The sequence below is a fragment of the Chrysemys picta genome, chromosome 12 (assembly GCF_011386835.1).
Source record: "Chrysemys picta bellii isolate R12L10 chromosome 12, ASM1138683v2, whole genome shotgun sequence".
Classification (NCBI taxonomy): domain Eukaryota; kingdom Metazoa; phylum Chordata; order Testudines; family Emydidae; genus Chrysemys; species Chrysemys picta.
In genome coordinates this window covers 20,312,629-20,326,215 of record NC_088802.1, presented here as the reverse complement: position 1 = coordinate 20,326,215, position 13,587 = coordinate 20,312,629, and the positions used below count along the sequence as shown (strand labels likewise).

At 44.0% G+C, this 13,587-nt stretch overlaps 1 protein-coding gene across 1 annotated transcript; it reads left to right on the top strand.

Moving 5' to 3' along the window:
* The first annotated feature begins 5,344 nt into the window (after positions 1–5,344).
* Positions 5,345–6,277, top strand: LOC101953504 (olfactory receptor 5A1-like). Its single transcript, XM_065563247.1, has one exon. The coding sequence runs from the start codon at positions 5,345–5,347 to the stop codon at positions 6,275–6,277; it is 933 nt and encodes a 310-aa protein (XP_065419319.1).
* The last annotated feature ends 7,310 nt before the right edge of the window (positions 6,278–13,587 follow it).

Below are 13,587 nucleotides of genomic sequence, written 5' to 3'. Positions count from 1 at the left end.
TTAGAACTCATTCTGCGGCGCGGGGAGCAGTTGTCGGTCAATTTTACTTCTTAAATAATTAAGTCCCTTAAGGATTTTTCTTGTCCACTCATAATGAGGCTCTCTCTCTTTTTTGAGGGATCCTTCTACAAGTCATGAGTTTGTCAATCTTCTATCACCAATAGGTTTGATCTCTCTCCACCACTGTCTGTGCACTGATCTCTGTGTAAATCTTTCAAATCTTTTTTGGCAGGTTGCTTTCTCCTTTCTTTCATGCTTTCTTGGGCTTGGATGCAGCTCACACATTGCTTGTTATCATGACCGGATGATCTTTATTCTGGTTGACTCCTGATATATTTTGATTATCTTCATTATCAATTACTTCCTCCACAGATAGCAGAGGTTTTCCTTCATCACATCATGGGATGTACATCCTGTCCATGACTTGATTGATGTCTAATATTCTGTGCATCACCAGCAGCTGTCTTCTTTGGATGTCAATTTTTTTCTTCTCTTCTTGATTCCACTTGATCACTCCAGCAATATTCTGTACTACTGGCATCCCCCACATATTAATGGCTCAGATAAAATTCTTAGACTTGAGTTTTGTGCATAGAGTAGTCCTTATACATCTGTAATATTCTTTCCTCATTTTCTCTTTCAATTTATTATGTTGTAGCTCCAACAGTTCCCTGATTCCAAGATATTTGTAGGGGCCATACTGAGATATCATGGATAGTTCCTTCATTAACTTGTATGTCATCAGATTATACCAGTCTGGCCATCTTTACAGATGCTGACACACAGTTAGCCAAGCCAACCTGTAGCTTTATATATTCACCAATTTTTTCTGTACATTATTGATCTCTGTAGCTCCTTTTTGTGACTGTTCATGTAGTTCAGATTGTTCATATCGAACATTGTTAATTGGTCGTTGATCTTTGCTGATATGATAAATTGTGGTTATCTCAACAAGCATCCATGTCAGTGGCAGCATGGCTACCACAAACAGCACTGGTGCTAAGGAATCCCCTTGACATTTTTCTCTTTTTAATTTGAACCTCATCAATAAGTCCCTTCCAGGTAGAGTCGAGTGTTCCAGTTAAACATCGATTGCTGCAGAAAGGACATGATCTGTGGATGAACCTTGGACATTTTCAGTGTCTCAGTGATCCTTGATTGTGAGACGCTGTTGGATGCTCTCCGGTAGTCTACCCACACAATCACTAACTTTTTTCTTTCCTTGTTTTGCATCTTGTGTGATCCTCTTGTTTAGCCAGAGGTGGCCTTTTGTTCCTTTCATGTTTACTGTGCTGCCTTTTTGCTCAGGAACCAGCATTCCAATGTGAACTAGCACTATCCAGATCTTCTTTGCTGCAATCATTGTTAGAAGTTTCCATATAGCTGGTAAACATGTGGTCAGTCTATAATTCATAGGATCAATACAAACTTTCTTTCTTTCTTTCTTTTCCTGTATGAGAAGAGTTGTCCCTGTCATCATCCATCTTGGAAATCCATTCTTCAAACATTTATTAAGTTGTTCAAATAAACTGTAAAGTGTTTCAGCCAGAATCCATGCACCCCGTCTGGTCCAGGTGATTTCCAATTATCTCAGTACCTCATTTCTTTCTTTGGTTTTTCTGTGTATTCCTCTGTGGTGTGTTTTGTAAACTTTTTCTCTCATTTTTAATCTGGTTTGCTGTCTGCTTATGTTGTACAGTCTCAGACCAGAAACAGTGAAACTCTTCAACGACATTTATTGGCTCTCTATTTTTGCCTATTCTGTTTTTTAACATCAAGCAGAAGAAAGAATTTCCTAGGGACTCTGGTGAAGTGACTGTTCTCTTGAGAATAACGTTGTGCTTTTCAAGTCCATGACTCTAAGTGGTCAGCTTCTCTTTACATTGTTCCTTCACAACTCTCACATCCTTTCATTCAGATGATATTTCATCTCCAAGGCTGTTTGCTGCTCTTTTCTCTTCAAATGATTGTACTCATATTCATGAAAAAAAAGTACTCTTCTGTTTTAACCTTCATTTCCAAGGAGGTTCTTGAAGATAGGAAGTTTTCCAATGGTTCATATGTTCAGATGGCTTGATGTTAAACAATGATCTGCTGCTGTTACTGTAGCATAAATTATATAATTGTACTGGCTAATCCTTGTTGGTTTTTTTCTCCAGTTTCCTTAAGCACTTCATTAAGTGCTCACATTATATCATCCAGTGTGTGATGGTCTAGAAATTTCACTTCTCTACAGAGGAAAAAGCACAGTAAGCTATCTAAACTAATACCTGCCACTGGGGGCTATAACAATGGTACCCTCAACTCATCTAACAACATTGTCAATCTTTCCAACCACACACTTAGCCCAGCAGAAGAGTCTGTCCTATCTCGGGGACTCTCTTTCTGTTCCACCATCCCCACGAACATGATACAGTTCTGCGGTGATCTGGAAGCCTACTTTCGTCTGCGACTCAAGGAATATTTTCAACGCACCACTGAACAGTGCACTGACCCACAGGAACCCTCCTACTAACACTACAAGAAGAAGAGCTCTGCGTGGACTCCTCCTGACGGTCAAAATGACAGACTGGACCTCTACATAGAGTGTTTCCGCAGATGTGCACAGGCTGAAATTGTGGACAAACAACATCACTTGTCCCATAACCTCAGCCGTACAGAACGCAATGCCATCCACAGCCTCAGAAACAACTCTGACATTATCATCAAAGGGGCTGACAAAGGAGGTGCTGTAGTCATAATGAACAGGTCAGATTATGAACAGGAGGCTGCCAGGCAACTCTCCAAGACCACATTCTACAGGCCACTATCCTCTGATCCCACTGAGGAATACCAAAAGAAACTACACCATCTGCTCAAGAAATTCCCAGCTACAGTACGGGAACAAATCTACATGGACACACCCCCAGAACCCCGACCAGGGGTATTCTATCTGCTACCCAAGATCCATAAACCCGGAAACCCTGGACGCCCCATCATCTCAGGCATTGGCACTCTGACAGCAGGATTATCTGGCTATTTGGACTCTCTCCTCAGACCCTATGCTACCAGCACTCCCAGCTATCTTCGAGACACCACCGACTTCCTGAGGAAACTACAATGCATTGATGTTCTTCCTGAAAACACCATCCTGGCCACCATGGATGTAGAAGCACTTTATACCAATATTCCACATGAGGATGGACTACAAGCTGTCAGAAACACTATCCCTGATGAGGCCACAGCAAGCCTGGTGGCTGAGCTTTGTGACTTTGTCCTCACCCACAATCACCTCTCCAGCGCATTATCCACGATCTACAACCTATCCTGGAAAACGATCCCTCACTCTCACAGACCTTGGGAGGCAGGCCAGTCCTCGCTTACAGACAACCCCCCAACCTGAAGCAAATACTCACCAGCAACTACACACCACACCACAGAAACACCAACCCAGGAACCTATCCCTGTAGCAAACCTCGTTGCCTACTCTGTCCCCATATCTACTCTGGCAACAGCATCAGAGGACCCAACCACATCAACCACACCATCAAGGGCTCATTCACCTGCACATCCACTAATGTCATATATGCCATCATGTGCCAGCAATGCCCCTCTGCCATGTACATTGGCCAAACTGGACAGTCCCTCCGCAAAAGAATAAATGGACACAAATCAGACATCAGGAATGGTAACATACATAAGCCAGTAAGTGAACACTTCAATCTCCCTGGTCATTCTATTACAGATTTAAAAGTCACTATCATTGAACAAAAAAATTCAGAAACAGACTTCAAAGAGAAACAGCAGAACTAAAATTCATTTGCAAATTCAACACCATTAATCTGGGTTTGAATAGGGACTGGGAGTGGCTGGCTCATTACAGAAGCAGCTTTTCCTCTCCTGGAATTGACACCTCCTCATCTACTATTGGGAGTGGACTACATCCACCCTGATTGAATTGGCCCTGTCAACACTGGTTCTCCACTTGCGAAGTAACTCCCTGCTCTCCATGTGTCAGTATATAATGCCTGCATCTGTAACTTTCCCTCTATGCATCCGAAGAAGTGAGGTTTTTACTCACGAAAGCTTATGCCCAAATAAATCTGTTAGTCTTTAAGAAGCCACCAGACTCCTTGTTGTTTTTACAAATTTCACAGTTGATAGTGCTGTTGCTCAATGTCTCTTACACTCTGCATGATCTCGATCAACAAATCCTTCATATTTTCTGTACTTCTTTCGGAGTGCTCTTTCACTTATATTTGTCCTCAAATTTTCTTCCATTTCTGGCTTCTGTTTATCCTATGTCACTGCTCCCTCAAAAATATTTGCATGTAACTCTACATGACTAATCTTCCTTTTCAGGCTTTTAATCTCCATTTGTGTAAATTCTCCTCTTTGGAATAAAGCTCGCAGTTGTGCAGTGAGTCTGTGCTTGGTCATTTCTTTCTCGGTGTTCTCGTTTCTCTCCTTCCAGTGTTGGAACATTTGTTTGCTACAGGCTCTCTCTTCTGGTTTTGGCAAAAGACAAGCTCAGATCACTTCTTGGTTTATAAGATGAGTCCTTTTCACTCTGTTGTCACAAATAATCTCTGGTTGTTTGGACAGTTGCATGATACATGAGGTTGCCCACCTCCACACAAAACACTCTGCTGGGGAGGAGGCTGTCATCCAGATAAGGTCTTCTGAGGCCCACTTTAGAGGTAATCAATGATTATTATGAATGTCATATTCTCCATACTGGTTTGGGTTGACAGGCTATACCCCGTTGGGTGGGAAACCAGAATTTCTAGGCCTCAAAGGTTTCTTCGTCTTCTAGAATTCTAGAGATTTTAATAGGAATCAATCCAATAAGATACAACAGATATTACATTCTGTAGTTTTTGTAGAGTATTTATAGAATTGGCCAGATCCCATGCTGGTATGCTTCCGCCATAGCTCCATAGGCATCAATGGGTGACTTTATATTCTGGTGGTTAGGGCACTCACCTCCAGATGCAGGAGGCCAAGTATCCAGTCCCTCTGCTCCAAAGTTTTTTTTATTATTTAAGCACAGTGGAACATTTTCAACAGGAGAGAATGAGGGAGCCCTATGTCCAACTGTCCCAATATCAAAGCGGAGCTTCTGTGAATACCAGTGGGGCCTGATCTTGGGATTTATGCAACTAAAGTGGTAGTTTGGCACCAAAGTCCTTTTCTGTATCCAGCCCATTTTTGTCTATTTTAAACACACATTTTATAGGATGTAGTAGGCCTTTCTTTACATTCATCCTACTGATCAGATGAGCTCCACATGCCATTTCAATTTACTTGTGTGTTAATTTTGTTTTTTCCAGTCTGACAGGTCAGCTTTCCTGAATAAGGATCAATGGAAAATCAAACCGAAGTGACTGAATTTATTATCCTGGGACTTTCCAATGATCCACAGATGCAGATTTTCCTTTTCCTGATGTTCTTAGTTGTCTACCTAATCACGCTTTTGGCAAACATGGTGATCATGCTGGTGATAAGGGCTGATCCTCACCTTCACACCCCAATGTACTTCTTCCTGTCTCATTTATCCTTTGTTGATATCTGCTATTCCTCAGCCATTGTCCCTAATATGTTGGTGCATTTCCTAGCAGAACACAAAACTATTTCTGTCAATAGCTGCATTGCACAGACTTTCTTCATTTTTCTGCCGGCTGTTACTGAAGTTTTTATTCTCTCAGCGATGGCTTATGATCGCTATGCTGCCATCTGTGACCCATTGCGTTACATGGACACAATGAGCAAAGGGATCTGTGTTCAGCTGGTGAGTGGTGCATGGGCAATAGGCTTCATAGATGCCCTGATTAATACTGTTTTTGTTCTCAAGTTGCATTTCTGTGGGCCCAATCAAATCAGCCATTTCAGCTGTGAGCTCCCTTCTCTATTACATCTGTCCTGCACTGAGACCCTCACCAATCAAGTGGTGCTTTTTACTTCTGTTGTCATACTTGGATCAAGCTCCTTTCTCTTCACCCTGATCTCCTACATTCACATCATCTCCACCATCCTGAGGATACACTCTGCGGAGGGCAGGAATAAAGCATTCTCCACATGCAGCTCCCACCTTATTGTGGTTGGTTTGTTGTACTTGACAGCTTTTTTCCAGTACACAAAACCCAGCTCGGTCTCCTCTGTGGTGCTGGATGAAATGTTCTCCATCCAGTACAGCATCTTGACCCCCATGTTAAACCCCATTATCTACAGCCTGAAAAACAAGGAAGTGAAAACAGCTGTAGGGAAAATGTTGAGGAAATTCAAATTTCTCAAGTAGTGTTGATCTTATTAAAAAATAAATAAAAAGAGCATAGAACTGTGGATAACTTGTGTTTGGGAGATTCTCAGGTCAGGTTTTTGTTCAAAGCCTTTTGTTCAAAGCCTCAGCTGGTCTAAATCAGTGTGGCTCCATTGAACTCAGCAGGCCACATCCCCATTGGGTAGAAGACACTGAAGCAAAGGGGACAGGATCCTGGATCTCCATCTAGGGTGAGTGCTAGAAGCACCAGGATCTAGAGCCATTCATGTGCGCACGCTCTCTCTCTCTCTCTCTCTCTCTCTCTCTTTTGGACAATATCCCTTTCAATCTGACCCACTGACTGCAATGGAGCTATGGCTAATTTATACCACTTGAGGATCTGGCCAGTTCTATGAAAAGAACATCTTTGTCTATTGCAGTCTGTAGTTCTTCTAGAGTATTTTGTTGAAAACCCTAGTTAATATCTCTAGTATCTTATAGGATTCATCCCTATTAATGTCTGTGTCTTCAATAATAATAATAATTAATAACGAGCATGATCCCCAACTGGGCCAAGATACAAAAAGAAATTAAGGCTCTAGGAGAGATTGAGACAGACACATATCAGGTATCCCACATTGCAGTGGTTAGGGCACGCACATGGGAGGAAGCAGATCCCTTTTTAAAATCTTTATCCTTATAAGGCACTTGAAGAGGGTCTGCTACATCCCTAACTGGTAGGATAAAAGTTGAGGGGTTTCCTCCACCGAATTCCTTCTTCTTCTCTCCACTCTCTTGCCATGGTTTCTTGCCACCTTAGATGGGGTTAGAGGCTTCCCAGCTGAGAGTCCCAAGGTGAAGGAGGTGCCTTCCCCCAGAGGATATAGGGACTGGACTCCTGTGATAGCTGCGGGATTTAGAACACAACCCTCTGCTTGGCCTTTCCCATTGGCTAAGGAACCATCTGTCATGTTGGTTTTTTTTAAATCCCATTCTTAGGTGCCTTTGTCTCCCCTTTCACTGTGTAGTGAGCCTGGCTGCCCAACTCAGGCTCTGGAAACCAAATGATTTAAAAAAAAATCACCTAAAAGTTATTCACTGCAATGCTCAGCATTAGAACAGCTACATCCCTTTGTGAACCTTACTCTGGGTGTAAATTGACATAGCGCCATTAAATCAATGGTACTTTGTGGATTTACATGAACTGGGAATCTGGCCCATAGTGCCCATATTCTAATGTGATTTTGCATTCCTCAAATTTCCCTCACCATTGAGTTGGAAAGACCTGTGTATCATTGAGTTTCCACTTAACCCTAAACATAACCGAAAGTGCTGCTAGCACTATACACCCCAGTGAAATTCACCCTTAGATGCAGCATCGCAGGTGGTGGAAAGCAACATAACTCCACTGAAAGAAACAGGGCTACACCAATATATGTCAGCTGCGGATCTTGCCTCAGCAAATAAAGTTATGATTCAGAATCCATCTGTTGTCAAAATTGGACTTACAGAGATATGGTCTCAGGTAAATGAAGGGTCAACCAGCAGGCTGGTTTGATTTTCAAAAGAGTTTAGGCAAGTTAGGTGACCTACTCCTATTGGATGGGGAAAATGTTGTCTCAGTGACATTCCCAAGGTCAGTCAGAAAGTCGGCGGAGAGCGAGATATTGAAGCCTGATATCTTCCATCCCTGTCTCTGCCTTGAATCACACAATCATCCTTGTGCTCACTGATAGTCCCATATCTCTTCACATGTCAGTTTAGTACTAACAGAATGCACTCCTTGTCCCAGTTAAGAAAGACACCACCCTTTCCTCCCGGTTTCACAGGGAGAATTTCTTCTTTCACAGTCTTCACAAAAAATGAATAGAGTTGGTTGGTGCCGGCTCTAGGTATTTTGCCGCCCTAAGCAAAAAAATTTTTGGCTGCCCCCACCCCAGCTCTGGGCTTACCCCCTCACCTACACCCCGCCACCCCAACTCTGGTCTCTTCCCCCCACCCCACCTACACCCCCTGTCACCCCAACCCTGGGCTCTCCCCCCCACCCCACCCGCACCCCCTGCTGCCCCAACTCTGGGCTCTCCCCCCCACCCCACCCGCACCGCCTGCCGCCCCAGCGCTGGGCTTCCCCCCACCAGCGCTGACACTGCCCACTCCCCCCTCGCCTCCAGCCGGTCCAGCACTGGCAGTGTTGTTCTAAGCAGTGGGGCTCCCGGGCCGCCTCTCAGCCCAGGGTCCCTCCAGCTGGGGCTCCCGCCTCCAGGACCGGCTGGGACCGGGGAGGACAGAGATGGGGGACTACCCCGGCAGGGGGCTGAGGAGCTGGGGCAGGGCAGCCCCAGAGGGAGCAGAGCCCCAGAGAGCGGGACGCAGGCCCTGCACAGCGGCACCCCGCCCTCTATGGCCCCGCTCCTGCTGCTGCTGCTAGCTGCTCTGCTGCAGTCCCTTGGTGGCTCTGGCCGCTTCACCCAGCCCCGGCTGCGGCGCTGTGGGGCGGCAACCCTGCGGCACCTGCAGGCGGCTCCGTATTCCCCGAGGGGCAGCCCCCAGCCCGAGTGTCCTGCGCTCGGAGCCCGCCCGGCCATAAGGTGTGGGCGCTGCTCCCTGACGTGAACTGCAGTGGCCCCAGGGTGCCCCCGTGCAGGACACGCTGCTGCTGCCAGGGCCGGCTCTAGGCTTTTGCCGCCCAAGCACCAAAAAAAAAAAGAGGCTGGCTGGAATGCCACCCCTGAAAATGTGCCGCCCCAAGCACCTGCTTGGTTTGCTGGTGCCTGGAGTCAGCCCTGGAGCTGGTTGAAAATATTTTAATGAAAAAAAATCATGGCTCTTTTTCTCATCAAAATTCACAACTTTTGCAACCAGCTTATTGAATAGAAAATAGCATGATTTAGCTACTCTCACTTCCTGCTTTTGCAGGATGTCCTGCCTACTAAGCGTCACTCTGTTGGACTGTAATTTCTTGAGAACAGGAATAATGACCACTTTATTTCTTCTCTTTCCTATCCCTCCCCTTTTCCCTTCTGTCTAATGAGAGTCTGGCTTAGCAGGACAAGACTGTATACTTAGGAGCACCACTGTGAGCCTGTGACCAGAAAGAGGCCACTGAAAGTAATGTCCTAAACAGCTGGATGCTGGTACAAGCTTGCCAGGTCTCTAAGTGGCTAATAAGACAGTGGGCCATGCCTATGTTTCTCCAGCTGTGAGGTTGCAAATGAGAGTGAACCCAAGAGACTGAAGCTGCATTTTCTACCTTTGCTGTTCCTTTCCCTCCCCTTGTGTGTATGTTTCTCATTTTGCCTTCTAGGAAATGGAATCTGACTTTAACAAGAACAGCAACGATAGCTTCCACCCAGCTCTACTAACTTCTTCTCTTTCCCCCAAAAGAATAGTTATTACCATCTTTAATGCCATCTAAAAGTCTGGCAACCAATGGTCCCCCCCCCCCTTTCAAAAAACTTGCTTCAGTTAAAGCGGAGGGGAATAACGGATGTTGTTAAAATAAAAGCCTTATTTAACACTTTCCTTTTCAAAGGCTTTAATTGTTTTTCCTTCTTTTCTGTGATTTTAATAAAAGCTTAAAAAAATGTTTAATGGTGTGTTTGCCATGGTAACAAGTAGGCTGAGCTCTCTGTATATCAAATTCTGAAGCTTGTTTAACACAGTTTAATGCTGGACAGTGACTGGGTTATGTTAACACCTTTGGGGCCATATATTCCATCTAAATTAATAGAAAATATGGTGATGCATATGAAGTCCGTTGAGATCTTTGGATAAAGGAAGCTGCTGAAGAAAATTGCTCACCTCTTGTACTGCCATTGTCTGTGTCTTGGGAACATAAGAATTTCCATATTGAGTCAGACCTGCCATGTAGTCTAGAATCCACTTTCTGGCGGTGACCAGAACCAGCTTCTCAGAGGAAGACTCAATAACCTGACAGTAAACAGATGTGGGATAGTCTGCCCCCATAGCAGAGTCTCTAATTATTAGAGTTTGGTTTAAGCCTTGAAGCTTGATATTTAATATCATTTCCAAAAATCTTATCATAAAGAATTATGATAGCTCTGGCTATTTTCTTCTGCAATCCCTTTCTGATTCTTCCTATATTTCTGGTCTCTATGTCTCCCTGTGGCAAGGAGTTCCACAGTTTAATTATCTGTCTTATTTGTGCATAGAACACCCTCCCATCAGTGGTTCACCAAACATACACCCTCACCTTATGCAAATCCTATAGAAAGAATGTATAACTTGGTTGAATGGGCTTTTTCATTAATCTATTATATTTCTGTGCATCTCTTCTCTATGATACTGCATGCACTTGAGTGTTTAGACTATATTCTTACAGCCTGTCTGCATTCAGAACTCCAACGGAGACTAACAGAACTTCCTCTTTTCGACTTTTTGAGGGATTGAGCCCAATCAAGATTGTGTATGATCCCAATTCTGCAGACAGATTCAGAATCATGGCAGTGGTCCATAGTCACACTTAATTGGAATATGATTATTCATGTGTTCATCCTATGCACTGGAGTAGTCCTTTTGGGGGATTGATCACTATATGAATATTTATATGCGCATTTGAGTTTTCACTAAGCCAACCAAATGGAAAAGTAAGGTCTACAAGATGGTAATTAGATCTGCATTTTTACAGGGATCTGAATTTCTGCGCACTGAAGAAGAGAAAGGAGGAAATCTTGAATACAGTGGAAATGAAAATTTTAATATTGGTGGTTGGAGTTACAAGGATGGAACATGTTCAGAACAAACAAAGTAGGGGAAGTGTTAAGGTAGTACCAATTATATATATATATAAAGCCGAGGGAATCCAGGTTTAGAGGTTTTAGCTATGCAAAAAGAAAATTGGGAGAACATATAGGAAAGAGAGAGTTAAATTTAGAAGTGGAGGGTAAGAGAAGTGTTGGAAGACCCAAAATTAGATGGATGGATGTCATAGTAAAGCTTTGTTTAGCTTCTTGGTTTCAGAGGAAATATATTCAAGACAGACGAGAATGGATAAGAGGAGCTTGAAGACACAACTCCATATAGAATGGAGTAAGGCTAGAAGATTTAAGTTATATAAGTGCAGCCAGGGGTTCAGACACTATATTGCAAGATTGCCATTGTGACAGAAATGACAATATCCTGTAATATCCTGGAAAAACCTTACTGAATTAAGTTTAACATCTTTGGAATTTGTTGTATTAAAAATGCAAATATTTATGTACTCTTGTAGGATTGCATGGAGATTCTTTAGGAGGAAGTCATGAATAATGCAATCTCTGGGAGCTATTAGGAACTGTAAAGGACTATTGGGGACAATACGAGTGAAGTGGATGTCCTAGGACATTTTGTGGGGGGAAGGGAATGCAAATGCAGGGCCAAATTTAGGGGCAGGTGACCCAGGGCTTGGGGGGCACTGGGCTCAGGGTGCTGTTTTTGTTGTTAGTGACAAAATACAAATTTACAGATCAAATGTATCATCGTATAAGACAGGGATAAATCATACGTGCAAATCATGCACCAAAGTCATAAAATGTGGTTCAAATGCAATAAAAAATAAGGTATTCAAAAGATTAATAAATGGAGGGGGGCCAAAGATGCTTCTCGCCTGGGGTTCCATTTGGTCTAGGGCCGGCCCTGTGCAAATGACTCACCTGGAAACCCTTCTTTTGAATCTGCACTTCGGGCAGAGATTGTGTGGCTTATTACATATGCAAAGTCTCTCCAAAGAGACACACTCGATAAATGAGTCTCTCTCAGAGTCAGGCATTGTTCTTGTTCTGAGGTGAAGGTGTGAAGAACATGAATCCATAGGAAAATCCCTGAGTGGTGGTTGAAGGACAGCTCTTACCAAAGCCCATGTTGCAGTCGGGGTGATCTCTGGTAAGCTTGTTGTATAGGTTTCTTTTATTCTTTTTTATATATTTTTCTTGGTAGTGATTTACCTTAAGAATAAAATACTGTGGGGAAAAAGAACTGGGTGGCCTCCTTTATGTCAGCCAGAGTAACACAGAAGGCCCGAACACAGGCCTTCTGACAGATGCTCGATATACTGACTACCCTTACAAAAGCCAGTACAGGCCAGGGCCTGAACAAGACTAAACTGTACTATTCCCTGCCAAATTCGGTCAAGGGTTATGACCAGAGGAAGGAGGGGGAGGGAGCAATGTGGAAGGCCTCAGCAACATAATAACCACTTGTTTATGAAATATAATAACAGCTTACATGAAGAAATTGCTTCTAGTAAAGGCCAACTTCTCCTGTAATTCCAGCTAACTGCCAAACTAGCCAATCATATATCTTCTTTGGGCATCCTGTAATAAACCCCTATGCCCTTAACGGTAAAACCCCGGAAAATAATATGTACCTTGCCGAGAAAAGCATCCCAACTGGTGCCAAGTACCACCCATAGCGGAAACCGCCAAGAACCCCACACCCAATATGCACCCAGTTCTCGTAAAATGATAAGGAAGGTATCGGGAAAAGGGAACAGGCCCCATCTCTTATTTCTCGCAAATGACGTATTATTTGTACTATGCTTGCGGTTTGAAGGAATAAAAGCAGCCTGCGTGCTGTGCTGGGTTGGTAGTTTTCGGACTGCTACCCCAATGCATTGGTATGTATTGCAATAAACTGGCCTCAGGCTTGAGTCTGTGAACTAAAATCAATGCGTGGGTGACTTTTTCCATGACAATTTGGGGGCTCATCCGGGATCACTCGATATCCCTCCGGGCCGGAGGACCGCGGACCGCTTCCACACCGACCCCAGGCGCCAGATAAGAGACCATTGTCTCTATTTGGGCTTCGGTGAGGAGTTGCCCATAGGCTCTGGGTCCGGGCGGGTACACTGTGATCTGAACTTTGCAGGAGTCAGACTCATTTGCCTGATGCTTGCCTTTTGCTGGCTAACGCACAATCGCTTGCTTTCTGCTATGCTGTTCTCTGATTGTCTCATAAGCTAGGGTTTCAAGAGGAACTGACACAGAGTTGTTTGTAAATCGGGCGGAAAGGCCCGAGGTTTAGGGGTAGGAGAACTGACAGGTGGCTATTTGATACCTTCTCCCTATGTCCGGGCATAGCTCACTGTCCAATTAGAGGAGAGGCTGTGCACGGACAGAGTGAGGGAGTGTAAATTACGGTTTCTGGTTCCCTCGGCGTGGTGGGCCTCGTGGATCGGTCTGAGGACGGTCTCTCCTGCTGTGTTCATTGAGGCTAGGAGGCCAGCTGGACTGCCCTATGGGTCCCGATCCTTGTCTCGACGGGGATAAAGAATTCCTTTGCTATGTGTTAATACCCGACGAGGAAGAGAAATACATTAAATTATTTTGCTTTGCATTGATAATTGCCTACTT

Excerpts from the sequence above, each read along its gene's own strand:
- LOC101953504 (XM_065563247.1), top strand. The coding sequence starts at position 5,345 with ATGGAAAATCAAACCGAAGTGACTGAATTTATTATCCTGGGACTTTCC.